Source organism: Silene latifolia, chromosome 9, assembly GCF_048544455.1.
Source record: "Silene latifolia isolate original U9 population chromosome 9, ASM4854445v1, whole genome shotgun sequence".
NCBI lineage: Eukaryota > Viridiplantae > Streptophyta > Magnoliopsida > Caryophyllales > Caryophyllaceae > Silene > Silene latifolia.
Window position 1 is genome coordinate 51,071,469 of NC_133534.1, and position 19,609 is coordinate 51,091,077.

General features: G+C 37.3%; 1 protein-coding gene across 1 annotated transcript; it reads left to right on the top strand.

The window, feature by feature from the left end:
• Nucleotides 1-1,258: 1,258 nt before the first annotated feature.
• LOC141601025 (uncharacterized) lies at nucleotides 1,259-4,647 on the top strand. The gene is made up of 3 exons (XM_074421287.1): nucleotides 1,259-1,565; nucleotides 1,917-2,006; nucleotides 4,511-4,647. Exons 1-3 carry the CDS (start codon nucleotides 1,259-1,261, stop codon nucleotides 4,645-4,647), a joined length of 534 nt encoding a protein of 177 aa, XP_074277388.1.
• Nucleotides 4,648-19,609: the final 14,962 nt, after the last annotated feature.

Consider the following 19,609-nt stretch of genomic DNA (forward strand, 5'->3'; position numbering starts at 1 on the left):
ACTCGATCGAGTAGCTATGATACTCGATCGAGTAGGGGGGTACTCGATCGAGTAACCGGTTTTACGGGGAGTTTTCTCGGGTTTTGTTAATTATGCGATTAAGATATATAACCTTCCGTCATTGTTTCTAAATCACTTTTGCAGAACCTAATTTACTGTTTAAGAGAGAAAGCAATCAAGTTCACCATCTTAATCGCATTGTTAGCAATTCCTGGAGTTTGGGAGGTCAGTTCTCATCGTTGGTTATACCGTTGAGTTCCTTGCGTCGAGGGTAAGATCTATGTACCCTTTTTATTGTCTTTCCTTTAATTTGGTTAAACCCTAATATAGGGATTTGGGGGTTTTTGAGTAGTATGTGATTTGGTAGCATTTATATGTTGTATGATAGGAGGAGGGTTCATAGAGGAAGCTTTTTGATACGAGCGGAGAGACCGTCGACGGTGTGTGCTTTCCGGTAGGATTTCCTACTCGGTATTAGTCCCATAATGGGATGTTGGTTGATGTGTTGAGATTGATTGTGTGATATAGTAATTGTATTGTGACGGTCGTGATTGCGATTGTGATTGTGATTGTTATCGTGGTTCTCGAGGCGTGTCCTCGGTGAGTGAGGTCACTTGCGGGAGTGGCTTCACGCCCTAGTTTCGCCTTCGTGGAACCCGCCACGGAAGGGATGTGCACATTAATGGACAGGGTTATCGCTCACTATGTGGAGCGGGGATTTGGTGGGTACGTCTGCGGTCCCCCATGGCGTGGCTGGTCCGGTGGGGGATCGGTGATTGAGATGATTGGAATTCGTTGGTTTGTGTGTGTGTGTGATTAAGTCGTCTGTTTATCTTATTGTTGATATATATTGAGTTGTGTGATTAGTGCGACCCGGTTGTTGTTTTGTAAACTGCGGTGATCCATTCGGGGATGGTGAGCAGATATTGAGCGGTATGAGATGAGTCTTGGGATAGCTGGGATTGCCACGACATGATGATAGGAGTCTTCCGCTGTAGCTTATTAGTTTATTTACATTTCAGTTAGAACAGTCAGTTTGAGAACATGTATTACACTTTTGGTTTGGTTTTGAGAAATGTAACTCTTCACTAAGTATTTATATTTAAACGTTGTTTCTTCATTGTTTATTTGATTATCATTGCCTCGGGTAATCGAGATGGTAATATCTTCATACCTGAGTGGTCCTGGTAAGGCACTTGGAGTATGGGGGTGTTACATTTACTCTCTCTTATACTATGACTATTGTTGCAGTATGATGATGGAGAGGAACTCATTGGATCCTGCACCTGTCATCCCACCTAGTAATGCCATGTCAGACATGCCGATTAGTCCAACATCAGTGGCATCGAGTGGCCATTTTCCATTCACTGCTTCGGATATCCCAGGGATGGGAGTAGATACTTCTGCGCTTGATACAACTTTCCGGTCGCGTGGGATCTTGATTGGATTGCAGTTTCAACTCGATGGCGGGGACGGACATTCTAAAGATTCTCTTCGGTCTTTGGCTCAAATTCTGTGGAATTTTAGCCTATCTGATCTAACCACAGATTTATCAAACTTGGGAGGTGAGTTTTTGTCCCCCGTCTCTTTGCATGTATTTAAACTGGATATGCTGATTCAACTAACTGGGAAGTGCTGATTAAATGTGATTTATTAAAACTTAGGGAGTCTTAGTCATATATTCCCTTTTCTTTTCATTCTTTTACATCATCCACCGACCCTAAATCATTTTTGGATCAAGCTTGTGTTGTTGAAAAGATGAAAGATTAAATTGTTGAGAAATGACGGATGTGACGGGTCTAATGTATGAGAAACCTGTAGCTATCTAGAAATTCTTATACAACATTGGCCATTGTGGTACTAGTTCTCTAATTCTTTTCGGGCATAATACTAATGCCGTCTACTGATATCTTCAGATCTTGGAGCATTGGGAAATTATCCTGGCTCACCCTTTTTGCATTTCGATTCTGATATACTTCTTGATTCACCAGAGCAAGATGATATAGGTAAGCAGTTTCTATGTAAAATATAGCATGTTTATTCACGTTCGTGCATTTTTGTTCCAAATACCTTAATGACTTTACAAGCTGACTACCTTTACTTGCTTTTCTGGTCAGAGATATGTAACTTTGTATCTCACGAAAACATGTATGAGATGGTCGTCTATATGAGACCAACCCATTAACCCTATAGGGATCCTTGAATCCCGTACAAGACCCACTGGTTGTTACCGTAATTCTAATTTCTCCTTGTTTCGTGAATCTTAGGCCTTATATTGTGAAACTTGGTCATAAATGGTCAAAATCGCCTATTTTCCTCTTTTTCTTATTTTGTGAATCATATACCTTATTTTGTGAATCTTAGAGCTTGTTTTGTGAAACTAGAAGGTAATATTGTAAAATTTGGTCATAAAATAGTCGAAATCACCTATTTTGCTCTTTTTCTTATTTTGTGAATCATAGACCTTGTTTCGTGAATCTGAGGCCTTATATTGTGAAACTTGGTCATAAATGGTCAAAATCACCTATTTTGCTCCTTTTCTTATTTTGTGAATCATAGACCTTGTTTCATGAATCCTAGGTCTTATATTGTGAAACTTGGTCATAAATGGGTTTATTATTTTGTGAATCCTATACCTTATTTTGTAAATCTTAGAGCTTGTTTTGTGAAAATAGAAGGTAATATTGTGAAATTTGGTCACAAAATGGTCGAAATCACCTATTTTGCTCTTTTTATTATTTTGTGAATTATAGACCTTGTTTCGGGAATCCTAGGCATTATATTGTGAAACTTGGTCATAAATGGTCAAAATCGCCTATTTTCCTCTTTTTCTTATTTTGTGAATCATATACCTTATTTTGTGAATCTTAGAGCTTGTTTTGTAAAACTAGAAGGTAATATTGTGCAAATTGGTCATAAAATGGTCGAAATCACCTATTTTGCTCTTTTTCTTATTTTGTGAATCATAGACCTTGTTTCGTGAATCTTAGAGCTTGTTTTGTGAAAATAGAAGGTAATATTGTGAAATTTGGTCACAAAATGGTCGAAATCACCTATTTTGCTCTTTTTCTTATTTTGTGAATCATAGACCTTGTTTCGTGAATCCTAGGCCTTATATTGTGAAACTTGGTCATAAATGGTCAAAATCACATATTTTGCTCCTTTTCTTATTTTGTGAATCATAGACCTTATTTCGTGAATCCTAGGCCTTATATTGTGAAACTTGGTCATAAATGGGTTTATTATTTTGTGAATCCTATACCTTATTTTGTGAATTTGAGAGCTTGTTTTGTGAAAATAGAAGGTAATATTGTGAAATATGGTCACAAAATGGTCGAAATCACCTATTTTGCTCTTTTTATTATTTTGTGAATCATAGACCTTGTTTCGTGAATCCTAGGCCTTATATTGTGAAACTTGGTCATAAATGGTCAAAATCGCCTATTTTCCTCTTTTTCTTATTTTGTGAATCCTATACCTTATTTTGTGAATCTTAGAGCTTGTTTTGTGAAAATAGAAAGTATTATTGTGAAATTTGGTCACAAAATGGTCGAAATCACCTATTTTGCCCTTTTTCTTATTTTGTGAATCATAGACCTTGTTTCGTGAATCCTAGGCCTTATATTGTGAAACTTGGTCATAAATGGTCAAAATCGTCTATTTTCCACTTTTTCTTATTTTGTGAATCCTATACCTTATTTTGTGAATTTTAGAGCTTGTTTTGTAAAAATAGAAGGTATTATTGTGAAATTTGGTCACAAAATGGTCGAAATCACCTATTTTGCTCTTTTTATTATTTTGTGAATCATAGACCTTGTTTCGTGAATCCTAGACCTTATATTGTGAAACTTGGTCATAAATGGTCAAAATCGTCTATTTTCCACTTTTTCTTATTTTGTGAATCCTATACCTTATTTTGTGAATCTTAGAGCTTGTTTTGTGAAAATAGAAGTTATTATTGTGAAATTTGGTCACAAAATGGTCGAAATCACCTATTTTGCTCTTTTTCTTATTTTGTGAATCATAGACCTTGTTTCGTGAATCCTAGGCCTTATATTGTGAAACTTGGTCATAAATGGGTTTATTATTTTGTGAATCCTATACCTTCTTTTGTGAATCTTAGAGCTTGTTTTGTGAAAATAGAAGGTAATATTGTGAAATTTGGTCACAAAATGGTCGAAATCACCTATTTTGCTCTTTTTATTATTTTGTGAATCATAGACCTTGTTTCGTGAATCCTAGGCCTTATATTGTGAAACTTGGTCATAAATGGTCAAAATCACCTATTTTCCTCTTTTTCTTATTTTGTGATTCATATACCTTATTTTGTGAATCTTAGAGCTTGTTTTGTGAAACTAGAAGGTAATATTGTAAAATTTGGTCATAAAATGGTCGAAATCACCTATTTTGCTCTTTTTCTTATTTTGTGAATCATAGACCTTGTTTCGTGAATCTTAGGCCTTATATTGTGAAACTTGGTCATAAATGGTCAAAATCAACTATTTTGCAGTTCGATACATAAAAAGGTTCCTAGTAATGAACCTAGATCATAGCTATCCGGATGCTTCTGTACCTCCAGTTGATTACTGTGATATTGAGTCAGCCTTTCTAAAGAATTTTCCTTCTTGGATGATCAATGAGGCATAACCTGTTTCGAAAATCCCACTTCAGATGTTTGCATATCGAGTCATGGAAAGAGAAAGATGTATGAGTCATTTCAGAGATATCAACGAATCTAGCGTGTGATGAAATTCAATGTCGGAGATGAGCATGTGGCCAATCTGAGATGATCCTTTTATACTGTCTCGGAGACAAAAATTGATTCGTCATGAGTCTATTAATGAAAGGCTTTCAACAGCTAGGAGATCACCAGATACAAAAGCAAATAGAAATCCAGGTATGTCAATTTACCATTGGATATTATATATATAAATATGTAGTTGTTACTCCTTGCTCCACTGAATATTGAGCAAAAAGGGAGTTGGGAATAGCTATTTTAATTGGGAAGTAACACTTCTTTTAATGCAACTCCTACACAATTTTTATTGCGAGGGTTTCGGAAACAACCTCTCAGTGTTCAAGTGTTGTAAATAAAGGGGTAAGGTTGTCTACATCCAATTCTCTTATTTATCCTACCGGCAGAAGCATGAGTCATTAGGATAATAATATATTGAAATAGGTTGCTGTTCATTTGTGGCATCTATCAGCTAATTACTTGCCGCCTTAATGTTTTTCAAATGGATACCTAAGGATGGATCATGGAGCTAGTCTAGTCCCTTCTGTAGTCTCGTCCTCATCAAAGACCTATTTAGGCTGGTCTTTTCTCCATTGGCGTTCGGCAAAAGCTAATTTTAACGAAAAAAGTAGCAAACTATTACCTTATAACTCGCTTTTTCAAACAACCACCTAATATTTGTTTTCCAACTATTAAGGCATGTTGGCTACCAATTTGGTACTAGCTCACTAATTCCAGCCATCTAATGAACATACTATATGTACTCGTATATCTTTGTTAGCTATTAGCTTAAGGTTCTCCTTATTTAATCTTTGTTATGTACTCGTATATCTTAACGGCTATTAGCTCAAATGGGAGAGCAATGTGCAAATCTTGCACAAAGGTATGAGTTCGAATCTCATATAGCCTAGTTAATTTAAGAATTTAGTGTATTAAACTTAAATACAATAACATTGAGGATGAGTTTGCCAAATCCGTACTCAGATGTGCAAAATTGAGGATGAGTAGAAGAAGCTTAAACTTAGATATGCTCAAACGGCGTGCATAAGCCAAAACGTCGTGCAGAGCCACTAAAGGAGCAAAGGATTACAATTTTGAGTCCTTTGTAAAGTCAATGTTAGAAATTATCTAAATTGGGTGCAATTGGACATGACAGAAAAGGCTTTGAAGTAACAGTAGCAGTCAATAACCAACATGGGAGTCGAATCCACACCTTGTGCATTGCACAACGCTCTGCCATTTGAGCTAATTGGTTTTAAAATAATTAAATCATTCCACTAGTTTTCATCATGTGAGTTGTTCCCTTATTTCTGCTCCCCCTTCCATTAGAGGAACGACTGAAGAAATTGATTCTCGAGGTGTGCTCTAGTCCTTACCTTGGAACTTTCCATTTTTTGGTTAACTGCTACGCTGAAAAGAAATAGTTGTCACTTTGGTATTTTGCTCTGTACTAGTATAGTTGTGTATATAGCTTCTGATCTTTTTCCACGTTCATGTTGAGGAACAAAATTAATTGCGGTTTTTTTGAATATATGCTGCTATAGTTCATTCCATCTTGAAAGAATGTGAAAGAAAATCATACCCCCATTTATTTAACCACTTATGATGACCAAGTTTCACAAAATAAGGTTTGAGATTCACCAAATAAGGAAAAGAGCAAAAAAACGTGATTTTAACCACTTATGATGACCAAGTTTCAAAAAATAAGATCTAAGATTCACTGAACAAGGTTTGAGATTCACAAAACAAAGTCTGAGATTCACCTAATAAAGAAAAGAGCAAAATAGGTGATTTTAACCACTTATGATGATCAAGTTTCACAAAACAAGCCTTAAGATTCACTAAATAAGGTATGAGATTCACAAAATAAGGTTTGAGATTCACCAAATAAGGAAAAGAGCAAAAAACGTGATTTTAACCACTTATTGACCAAGTTTCACAAAATAAGCTCTAAAATTCACTGAACAAGGTTTGAGATTCACAAAACATAGTCTGAGATTCACCTAATAAAGAAAACAACAAAATAGGTGATTTTAACCACTTATGATGATCAAGTTTCACAAAACAAGCCTTAAGATTCACTGAATAAGGTATGAGTTTCACAAAATAAGGTCTGAGATTCACCAAATAAGGAAAAGAGCAAAAAAGGTGATTTTAACCACTTATGATGACCAAGTTTCACAAAACAAGCTCTCAGATTCACTGAATGAGGTATGAGATTCACAAAACAAGTTCTAGGATTCACAAAACAAGGTCTAGGATTCACAAAATAAGAACAAGAGCAAAATAGGTGATTTCAACCATTTATGACCACGTTTCACAATATTACCTTTTAGTTTCACAATATAAGCTCTAAGATTCACAAAACAAGGTCTAAGATTCACAAAATAAGAAAAGAGGAATATAGGTGATTTCAACAACCACTTATGACCAAGTTTCACAATATTACCTTCTAGTTTTACAAAACAAGCTCTAAGATTCACAAAACAAGCTGTGAAATTCACAAAACAAGGCCTTAGATTCACAAAATAAGAGAAATAGCAAAATAGGTTATTTCAACAACTTATGACCAAGTTTAAGAATATTAGCTTTGCGTTTCACATAAAAAGTGAAATATAATTGTAAATTATGAAACTTTTGTGTGAATTGGTAAGTTACATCTTTTTTTGTTTTTCTTAGCTCATCAAATCTTTAATTTAAGAATATTAATGATGTCTTTTGATTTTCTTTATTTGTATGTCACACAATATGTAATGACATTTTTGTAAGGACTTAGTAATCATTCATTTTTTTTAATAATTATATTAAATAACTAATAATCTAATTATAATGAATAATTAATAATTAAATAATCAATAAAAATGAATAGAAATTAATGGGGTATAAAATATCATGTGAAAATAAATTAAATGCTAATGCCATGTGGAATTAAATTAAATTCTTTAATCTAGCCTTTTAACTATATTGTATAGATAAGAGAATTAAATTAATGCTCACTGAATAAGGTATGAGATTTAAAAAATAAGGTTTGAGATTCACCAAATAAGGAAAAGAGCAAAAAACGTGATTTTAACCACTTATGATGACCAAGTTTCACAAAACAAGTTCTAAGATTCACTGAACAAGGTCTGAGACTCACAAAACAAAGTCTGAGATTCACCTAATAAAGAAAACAGCAAAATAGGTGATTTTAACCACTTATGATGATCAAGTTTCACAAAACAAGCCTTAAGATTCACTGAATAAGGTATGAGATTCACAAAATAAGGTTTGAGATTCACCAAATAAGGAAAAGAGCAAAAAACGTGATTTTAACCACCTATGATGACCAAGTTTCACAAAATAAGCTCTAAGATTCACTGAATAAGGTCTGAGATTCACAAAACAAAGTCTGAGATTCACCTAATAAAGAAAACAACAAAATAAAAGGTAAAGAAAACAACAAAATAAAATCATAAGTGGTGATTTTAACCACTTATGATGATTAAGTTTCACAAAACAAGCCTTAAGATTCACTGAATGAGGTATGAGATTCACAAAATAAGGTTTGGGATTCACCAAATAAGGAAAAGAGCAAAAAAGGTGATTTTAACCACTTATGATGACCAAGTTTCACAAAACAAGCTCTCAGATTCACTGAACAAGGTCTGAGATTTACAAAACAAGCTCTAGGTTTCACAAAACAAGGCCTAGGATTCACAAAATAAGAACAAGAGCAAAATAAGTGATTTCATTCCAAACGCAAGAGAGGTGAATTAAATTAAATCCCTAGTCCCAACTCCCAATCACTAGACTCGATTGATCAAAATTGAGCCTTGAGTCGTATATTTGGGACACACAGTAGCATATGCTTTAAAATAATAAAACAACATGTTGACAAACAGCAGTACGAGTCAAACTACATAGCACGATTCAAAAATAACAGCTCAAAAGTTTCCATTACCAAGGGCTTCTATCAGCATAGTTGGCTTCAAGATCTTCAACTTCTGCACAGTTTCAGCAAAATGACCACTACCCTGGTCAGGTAAATCATCCCTGTCAACACTTGTAATCACCACATATTCAAGGCCCCATGATGCAATAGCCTCTGCCACATTCTTAGGCTCGTCTGGATCTGGTGGGGGAGGAGTTCTGGATGTCTTGACATTACAAAACCTGAAAAGAAATTGCAGGATCTCAAATCCCTAGTCCCAACTCCCAATCACTAGACTAAGACCTCATCAATCAAAGGCTTTTCAGAAGAAGTTGATACTCATAACTTGGCATCAGTACGGTTATAAAAAATTGGGAATGAAAGAGTGAAAGAATGTTAGATAAAAACTGAGTAGTAACAATTCCACAAGTTATCATATCAAAAATAGGTCCAATTGTAGCCTATTTCATGGAAGTGCAACAAAAGTAGATGATCATATTTAATTTTCAGTCAAAAGAAGGATTTCAAAAGCGTTATCCTGGAAATTACTCTTCCATAGCACGATTTTCTTCCGACTGTGGCTGTGTACTGATTCTGATCTTTTTAGTGTCAAGAAGTTTTGAAACTTCGTACAAGTGGTTGCCCTCCTTATATTCTTTTTTATCCCACTCCCTTACATTTTTTTTGTGTTCTTCGCAAGCCTGTAAATGAATTCCTCAAATAAGAATTTGATAATATCATAGGATATTAAGATGGCAACCAATATGCTCCAGCGCACATTTAATAAGTAAAGATGGAGAGTAACCTTTCTAGCATATGCTTTCTTTGTCTAACATTTTGAACCTTGTTGATAACTGACATGGCCTTTAATGTATAACCCATCCTATTCCTGTCAGATTTCTCCGGCATGTTTCGCTTCCTCCCAAACTCAAAAGTAATGTCCTGAGGGAACCATAAAAACACCAGGAAGCGGCAGCGTTAGAGGGTTCCTGCATAAATAAAAGGTAAAGAAATACAAGTAATTATGTTGTTAGCAATATAGAGGACTACTTGACTCATATCCTTTTCCTTGAGCATTCTGTAAGCGAAACCAATACAACTGTTGATAAGGCAAATTCTAGGCCAAACCAATACAACTGTTGATAAATTCTAGGCCAAACCAATACAACTGTTGATAAATTCTAGGCCAAACCAATACAACTGTTGATAAATTCATGCTCGTACGACCATCACAAAAACAGACGCGATAAACTACACTGTCAAGATTCGCAACAGTTACCACATATGCAACAATTTCGGGGGGAAAATTGAATTCTAGTAAGATTGAGCAATAAATGTTTTTCTGAATTTTGATTTTTCGGTTTTCCTGCGCTGCATAATACGGAGTATTCATATTAGACATCAGACAAGTTGGTAACGAATTACATTTACAGTAGCAGTTCTAAGATACTGGCAGAACAGCTAATTACTCTGCGTATTGAGTATTGCCTACTATTCGATTATCATCAATAAGATTTGAACCTTATATTTTGGAAATCGCTCAATTTTGATCAATCGAGCCTTATATCATCAATTTATGAGTGAATTAACAGAATTATATGAATATGTTCAATTTTGATCAAAATTATGAAATTACCTGGAAATTAATCAAAATCTTCTTCGAAAATTGCTGAAATCGCGTTGTTGTATGTCGTTCTGATGAAATCTACGAACAATTTTGCCGGAAATCGCTGCAATTGATGTTGCTGATTGGATTTTTGGAAACGAGATTTTGAAAATCGCTGCAACGTTGTGTGTTATATTTTTTAGAGAGAGAGAGAGTAAAGTATTTGTGCTCTTAATTGTTTATTTTAGATAGAGAAAATATTTGGGCCAAATGAAAAGTTAAAAATGACCCCAAATATCCAGCCCAATGAACATTGATAATCAGTCCATGTTAATCAGTCCGCCCAAGTTTAAGGAATTTGGTGAGGCCGTCCGCCTCGCCATAATAACGGCCTCACCGGATCCGGCCTCTCTCTCTCTCTCTCTCTCTCTCTCTCTATATATATATATATATATATATATATATATATATATATATATATATATATATATATGTTGTTGGTAGTGTTGTACGAGTTTATATAGCTGAAAGTTTGAGTAAGAGCATGAATAATTGGTGGAAAAAGATGAATAATTGTTGCATGATAATATGATTTATGATTAAGCATGTTATATGATGGAAGTTATTTTATAATGTTGTTATGATAGTAACATGTGAATAGGGGACTTGATTTCATATATTTGTGATTTTGTTTACGTAAAGTTATATAATAAAAACACGCGGGTAATATGTGATTGGTAAGTTGAATGACATATGTGTATTGAGTTATTTGTTGCTTGGCTTTTGAAGATATTAACATTTTGTTAGGGATAGTGGCTTTATGAGTATTGAGTTGTTTTTGTGTACCTTGTTGTTGTTTAAGTTGTTTGGAAGTAAAAATCAAGTAGTTGTGTTTTTTCGATTATAGAGACTTTGTCTTTAAACTGTTATAACTTGATATGTATATATGATTTTGATGTGATTCCAATTGGAGGTGATAGCTTGTTCTGTTACGATTCTAACGATAGGTCACATGCCCAAAATAACCAAGAAACGAGTGAGATATGACCGTTTTACGAAAACTGGACAGTGCTGAGAAATGCGTAGGGTCTCGATCGAGTGGCCCTCACTCGATCGAGTGCACCTCTTGTTACTCGATCGAGTAACCCTTACTCGATCGAGTAGCCCTGGTAATTTGTTATACGTGTCTCTGACCTTCACCTACTCGATCGAGTAAGTGATTAACTCGATGGAGTGGCCTGTACTCGATCTAGTGACCCCTGTTTTGGGTCATATGCATATCTTTTGACTTCGTTGCATATTATGTTTAATTCAAAAGTTTTCTTTTGCTTCTGTATGCATTGTTTTACGTATGTATTGGTCCTAATACGTAAGTTACCCAATCTTATGATGTAAGGAGCGGCACCTGTAGTGAGTATGAGTTCGGTGGGGAGGACATGAGTTATATGCGGTTGTGACAGGCAGTGGAAAAGAAAAGAAGGATTGGTAAGGCTTATTAAGGCATGGAGCATGTTTTGTGAGAGATGAGTGATATGATTTTGTGTTGAGTAATGTAAAAGTAAGTAAATATGGGGAAGAGATGTTGTGAGTCTAAGGAACGTGAGAATGAAAAGATTGAAAGGAAGGATGTGGATGGTGGCAACTTGAGATGTGTAAAGAATTATGGAGCGAGGGAGATGGTTAGGAATCGTGTGGGTTAAGAATATATGTAGTGAAAGGTCGTTTTAGAGGAATTGAGAAGAGTGGTATATACTGAACTTAACGGAGACATGTCGCGACGTGGATTTGCAGATAGTGAGTGAGTTTGGGAATTTGCATTATCAAGAGGTGAAACTAATGTGTGGTTTCCTTGGGCAAGTAACGTTATGAATTGAGTTTTGGGATTCAAAAAAAAGGGGGGGGGGGTGTGATTGCATATTAGTGTGAGTAATAGCATGAGACGGTCTGGACTGATTGGTGATAAGTGTGAGTGATGGCATGATAAGAGAGGATCCACGGTAAGAAAGAGTGAGATGATACTGATATGAAATAATGAGATGGGAGTTTTGGAGTAATGAGAAGGTAACCGGGGCACTAAAGAGTTAGGCAGAAGTAATAAGGAGTTGAATGGTTAATTGATTTTGTCGAGTGTAAAACAAAAGAATGAGGGGAGTAAAACTAGGAAATGTTCACCGAGGTTATGTGATATAAAAGTAAGGAATCGTCGAGATGTATGATACTATCATGAGGATTTGAGTTAACGATTACATAGGAGTTCCAGGACGACATGGTAATCACGCGTTTCGAGGAATTAAGGAAAGTAAAAAGTTGGGTAAAGAATTTGCACGATATGAGATTTTGGTGGTGAGTCGGGTGACAATACAATTAAGGATGGAATTGGAAATAGTGTTTAGGTGATTTTTGTTGATGTATTTTATGTTCGTTATTTGGGATGATAACCAAAGATAGGAAAGAAACCGTGATGTTTAGAGATGAGTGTAAGAGGTTTGATGTACGAACGGTGGTAGTGTGGAGGTGTTGTCACTAGTGGTTAAGGGTGATGATAAATAGGAAAGATGGCCAATCTAAAGAGGTTGATTTTGTAGAGACCGGATTGATATGCATGGTTGTGAGGAAGTATAAGACGTAGTCTTAGGAGGCGGTTTCTGGTAGTGAGTGTTAGCTGTATGGTTATGTATGGCAGAAGGTGCTGGTTATGTGAATGAAAGAATGTGTTATGAGGGGCATACGAGTTAAGCTCAAGCGAGAGGTAACCTTTATCAGGTGGTAACTTACGTGATCAGGATTGATTAGTTGGATGTGATTACGGGTCTATGATGTGTATAAATGTTTGTGTGAGGTTCTGACCTCACAAGAAGTGGTATGGTGTGCTAATTATAAAGTTTCTATCTGAATGTTCTATATGTTGAGTACGGTAACCTAATTGAATGATATTCAAAAAGGTAATAATTTGATTGATCTGGCATGGCTAGTTATAATTGTATGTGTATTTATAATACATGTGTATTCCGTGAAATGGTAGGGATGATGTTCATGAGGTGCTTATCTGTTTATTCTATACAATATGTTGTGTTGTGATCTAGTAAAGCGGTTTTGAGTAAGTCTTCTTGTCCGAGAAGTTGTCCTGCGTCAGTGTGTATGAGAATAGTGTAAGTGGTGATGCCTATCGATGTGGTTGTTGTGCCTCGGGTGATGATCCGGACATGGTACTTCTTCTTGTGATGCGGGTATTTTCGCGCTGCGGTGTGGCTGTTGGTGGCGGTTTTGCGATGCCGTCACCGGTTGTGGTGGAGTAGGCGGGATGATTACGATACGAGATTTCGTCGAAAGTACATACCAGTTATACATAGATTGTTGTTTGTTTACTGTTGTTCCTTGTGAGTTTCGGTTAGACATATATAGACTGTTGTTTTGTTTGTTGATGTTTCTTGCTAGTTTCAGCTTGGGAGTGAGGGTAGAATATGATATGGAAGAGAGTTGTATTTGTTTCCGTGGTTGTCATGGTATAGTGATATTCTGTTGATAGGACACAGTTGTGAGAGGTTCTTACAGTAATTTTGATCTTGTTTTAAAATGAGGCATCGGTAGACATAGTCATGGCAAGAGATTCGTAGAACATGTGTGGTAATGATCTGAAAGCTGCAGGTGGTTCATAATCTTTCGTTGAGACAGTGAGTATAGGGTGTTGGGAATTGGTGTTATGTTGAGTTATGAATGAGTTTTGTGGTAATAAAAGAAAGGAACTTGAGGATCTAGTGTGAGTGTACGTAACAAGTGTGGATCGTGAGTTATGCTTTTGGCGATATGAGTTTTATATAGTTTATATAGAGAGGTATGTCGCGTTGCGGTAATGTGGAAGAGTTAGAGTGTCTATTATGATCAGGATTTTGTGGTATTGCTTAGATGGAGTGCAGAATGAGTTGAGGTATGAGAACTATTTATGTAAGAGAGCCTTGGATATAGGAATGGTGAGTGTTTAGATTATAGGCGGTTATCTTTGACATGTGCTGGTGATGAGGATAATGAGAAGATATAGCTAAGGATTTAGTATTAGTGAGTTACGAGGACGTAACATTTGTCTTAAGAGGAGTAGGATGCGATAAAAGAGAGTTTCATGGTTGTGCATGTTGTAGTATAATTGGAAGTAGAGTGTTGGTGTAGCATAAAGGATGGATCTTTGTTGTGGTTGATATTGTTAAAAGGTCATGGCCGTGCTTGTAGTAGTTCGATGTTTAGGAATGGGAGAATATTTCGATAGTGTTGACAGTTGGATGATGATGTTTATGAGTTCGATGGAGTTGACAGTTGGATGGTGATGTTATGAGCGTGAGTAAACTTCGAGGACGAAGTTCCTTTTAAGGGTGGTAGAATGTAACATTCCGTTTGATGTTATGAGTCTCTTGATATCGCATTTTCTAGTGGATAATATGTTACGGAGCTAGCAGCGTTTGTGGATAGTAGTTGGTAGTGTTTGGAGTTGGTGTCGAGAGAGACTATGATGTAGTTGATACGATAGCTTGAGCCATGTTGTGGAGGTAGGAATAGTTGGTGGAATTGGTGTTACGAGTTCATGTTGGTAGGTTGGAGTTTTGTTTTGAGTTCTTAGTTGCGTTGTCGTGTCTTGATCGAGTTAGTATGTTTGTTTTTGAGTATGGGTTGAACTTCGGGGACGAAGTTCCTTTTAAGGAGGGAAGACTGTAATACTATGGTTTTCTATGTCTTTGGGTACTCTATCGAGTGGGGCTTACTCTGTCGTGTAAGTATGTTTGTATACGAAACAGTAGTCTGCCTGATGGGTACTCGATCGAGTATGTGTGACACTCGATCGAGTAAGTTACTTACTCGATCGAGTAAGTGAGTTTTTACGGGTTATTTTGTCGGGTTTTGATAGTAACACGAGAAGGATATAAAATCATCTTTCGTCAGTTTCTCTTCATTTTACCCTTTTCTAAGTTTCTTAAAGAGTGAAAACATGTTACGTTACTCTCCTCTTTCGCATTGCTATCAAATCCTAAGGGCTAGAGTCGTCGGATCGTTGAGTACTTTTCACCGTTGAGACCGTCGCTTTGTGGGTAAGATCCTAGTATAGTTTTTATATCATTTTATTGATTTTAGTTGAAACCCTAATTGGGTAATTTGGGGATTTTGGGGAGTATGGTTGATGTTAGATTGTGATTGTATGATTGTGTGTTTATAGGAGATGATTTCGTTGAAGAACGATTGTGATTAGCTGATTGTGACGATCTTGGTGATTGCTGTTCCAGGTAGGGTTTTCCCTACTCAGTATTAGTTACATTATATGTGTGGTGATTGTGCTGTAGTTAGTGATTGTTGATTGATTCAGACGATTGTGATTGTATATTGTTGATTGATTGAGACGGCTGTTGATTTTGGTGTTATGGTTATTGTTTATCTGTTTGTGTTCTTCGGAGTGCGTCCCTGGCTAAGTGGAGTCACTTGCGGCAGTGGCTTCACGCCCTTGATTCGCCTTCTATGGAACCCGACATAGAAGGGATGTGCATATTAATGAACATGGGTTTATCGCTCGGATGAGATGAGCGGGGCTTAGGTCGGAACGACTGCGGTCCCCCACTGGCGGTGTGGAGTATCTGTTGCGATGGGTACTCTGGCAGGACTACACACTTTAGTGTGTAGTCAGTTGTATGGAGATTGATTATGGAGTTTGGAGGATTGTTGTGTTGTTGAGCTGTTTGGCATTTGTTTCACTGTGGTTTGTATAGTGTAATTAGTACTGACCCCGTTTAATTGTTTTAAAACTGTGGTGATCCATTCGGGGGTGGTGAGCAGTTATTGAGTAGGTATGATATGACGCATATGTGTGGACAGCGGGCCGCCCACGGGGGCGCTTGGTGAGTGAAGGGGGCTCGAAAACAAGCGTTTGCATTTTGTATGGAGTCGCCACCAATTTTTATGGGAAATTGGAACCGTTCGAATACCTCGTGTCATGTCAAGACACAAAGTAGTGACATGAACACTAAGCAATCGTTACCCTTAGCATTCTATGTCTAGAATGACTCTCGTGGATGCCAATGAACACGGGTGCTCACGGAGATCTGGAGTAAGGGGTGAGGGTACGTATTAGGAAGCTCTTTTGATCGAACACCTAATCCCGCCCGCCTCGATAGCGGCCTCTACTAATGATTAGGGAGTTTATTCGTACTTGATATATCGTCGGCTATATGCATGCAATGCAACATCCAATAGATTAATCCTAACATGTGAAATTAGCTAAGTCGGTGAACAATTAATTAGGCAAACAACTGGGGTCGAAGTAGGATTTAATGTAGATTTACATGTGGGAGCATACAAATGATAAAAGCGATACACTAACGATGAATTATAATAAAGAGAAAATACAATAATTACATTGAGATAGGCGATCTATGTTGAAAATACCTTTAAAACGGATGATTTAAGAAAAAGAAATAAAAGAATAAAACACGACGGATCGAAGGTGATAATACGGATAATAGTAGGTTAATACGTAGCTAAGTAAACTAGGTCAAGGCGTAAAAGGAGTTCGGGGACGAAGTCATCCTGGGAACAAAGCGAAGAGACATCTGCGCCCTTTGGAAGAGCGCGCAGCGATTCTTTGCGTCTGTTCAAGGACGAACTCGGGTCGTGAAGCCAAAACGCAATTGTTAACGTTTATTGGTGAATTTAATGGATTGATTTAGATTACTTAGTCGGATGAAAGTGATTTACAGATTATTTACATATGATTGAGGGTCATAAAATAGCAAACACGATTAAGACGGATAAGACGGATTATTTACGTGAAGGGTCGATGTTAATGAAGGATTAAACAAGCGAATAATTAACTAAACATGATGAATTAACGACGGATTAACAATGAACATGATAAAAATATATCGACAATGAATCCTTAAACCCAATACGAACGAATTGAATCCCTAAAACTCGAATTGAACTTAATGACGAAAACCCGCAAATATGAATTACTTGGGATTTAAGTTGGATTAGATGAATTAAACATGTGAATGGATGATGAAATATATGACACAATATACATGCTAATTATTATGATTTTATGACGGAGAATTAATGATTTAACAAACAAAACAAATAAATTTGATACGAATTGCGAGAGGACGGAGGAAGAAGAAAAGAAGCGAGAAGCTGCAGCCTCACAAAGAGGCGCGGCAGATCTTGCGCTCCTTTGAAAGAGGCGCAGCGATTCTTTGCGTCTTTTCTCGATCGTCTGCTTCATCGAAATCCGCAAAACAGGTTTTGAAGACGGTTTTAGGAATCGGTTTTAATGAGGTGCTTTCGACATAAATCTTACAACGGTGATTACAATAAAATAAATAACAATAAATAAAGAGAATTAATACACCCTCAGACTTACATGTTGACGGAACGAGATGAACTAAGAAGATCGATTAGTGAATGCTCGACGCGAATGCAAGGAAAGAGTGCCCTCGTGAGAGGAAAACGATTTAACAAGTTGATTAATTAGATTGATTGAGTGTAGTGGTCAAATTGGTCGGTCATGCAACGGAGAGGCTGGTACCCGGAAAGATCCGAGCTTACGTGGTCGAAGGTTCAAGCACGTAGGCGCCAATTAGTAAGAACGAAGTCTAGAATGCAAAGGGAGAAGAGAAGGGCGGACACTCGCGTGAGAAATATGAGGAACAAAGGCTCCTATTTATACTAATCACGTGAAGGAATAGGGTTTCGGAGACTCTTTGGAAGTGAATCTCGGAAAGATATAAAAAAGATACGTAAATCATGCAAAGAAGGGCCTGGGAAGAGGCGCAGCAGCCACTGCGTCTCTTGGAAGAGGCGAGACTGTCGTTGCGTCTATTCCCGTGGAGGTTTCCTCTGTTTAAGAAAGATTTCCGTGTTTAAGTTATGGTAGGACGGATTCAATTCGATTATCTTTTGAATATTACGGGATATTATTTGCCAAAAGATAAAATTTGAGAAATATGGAATAGAAATATCCGGAATATTCGAACATTCGACTCGGGATTTTACAAACTATCGAGAAAATGGAGACGGTTTTTGACCCGGACTCGAATGCACTCTAATTCTTGTCAAAACGACCGTATCGGCACGTAGATGACGACTAAGAGGTTGACATTAATTTTTGAGCAATCACTTGACGATAATCTTATGAACTGTCACTAATCGTTCCGCGTATCAAGCATGCGGCCCAATCATCACCGGGTGGTTTTGCGAGGGGTGCAGAAACGAGGTGTCTCTGAGCCCCCACTTTGACCGAGGCTTGGACAAGGCGAAAGTCAAAGTATAGCCATCAGGTCAATCGAAGATTACAACCCGACGACTATGGCGACGCGAGGCGGCTCAAGGGGTCTCGAACCAAGGGACCGTCGGGAACATTTTAGAGTCCGTCGACTATCGGGAGGGTCGTTTAAAGTCCATTAGACTACGTAAGGAAGCTCGCCAGCCATAAGAAGAGACCATACCGAGATTTAATCGAACTTCGCGGGGAATAAGAGATATTGAAAACAACAGGACGTCGGTAGAAAGCTCGCCGGGGAAAATCCGCTTGCGTCGGTCTTGAGCGAATTCTCAGCGAAACTTGGAAGTTGAATCGCTTGCGTCGGTCTCAAGCGAACTCTTGTTGGGGACATATCGACGACGAGGAACATCTTGATCGTCGTATGGGAAACCTTGAATGAGCAAGATCGCAAAATACTCTCGCGCCGGGTAAAATGATTTGACGACTAGGAACATCGAATCGTCGCGAAAGAAAGTCTCGAGCGAGCAAAGATCTTTGCAAAATACCATCGCGCTAGACAAAAAGGTTGAGCAATACTGCGAAATCTTTGCTGTGCGGGATAAATGAACTCGGACAATCTTGCGAAAATCTGTCAGACTTTGGATAAAATGCGGGCGGAACGAAAGGAAATCGTCGAAACGGACCAAAGTGATAAAATGTCATCGAGGAAGAGGCGCACCAAAGATGGGCCCACGAATAACGAACTCATAACGGATTTTTGAAAATCCATCAGGAGGGAAACAAAGGAAGAGGCGCAGCAAGAGCTGCGTCTCTTGGAAGAGGCGCAAAGACTGCCTGCGTCTGTTCCCCAATTCAAGCAATTCCGCGTAAAAACGCGAAGTCGAAGGGTTTCATTTCATTATTTCAAACACAAATCCTTCAATTTCTCTCTCAAATCTTCACCATTTCCGTCAAGGTTGGATTCAAAAGCTTGCTTAAAATATGACTAATCGAGGTATGTGTTTTAATCTTGCATTAATCTTCCATATTCGTTGAATTTTGAGCTGCAATAAGTAGGGTTTTCGACCCAATTGATCGAAAATTTGGGGCTTTTCCCCCAAATGG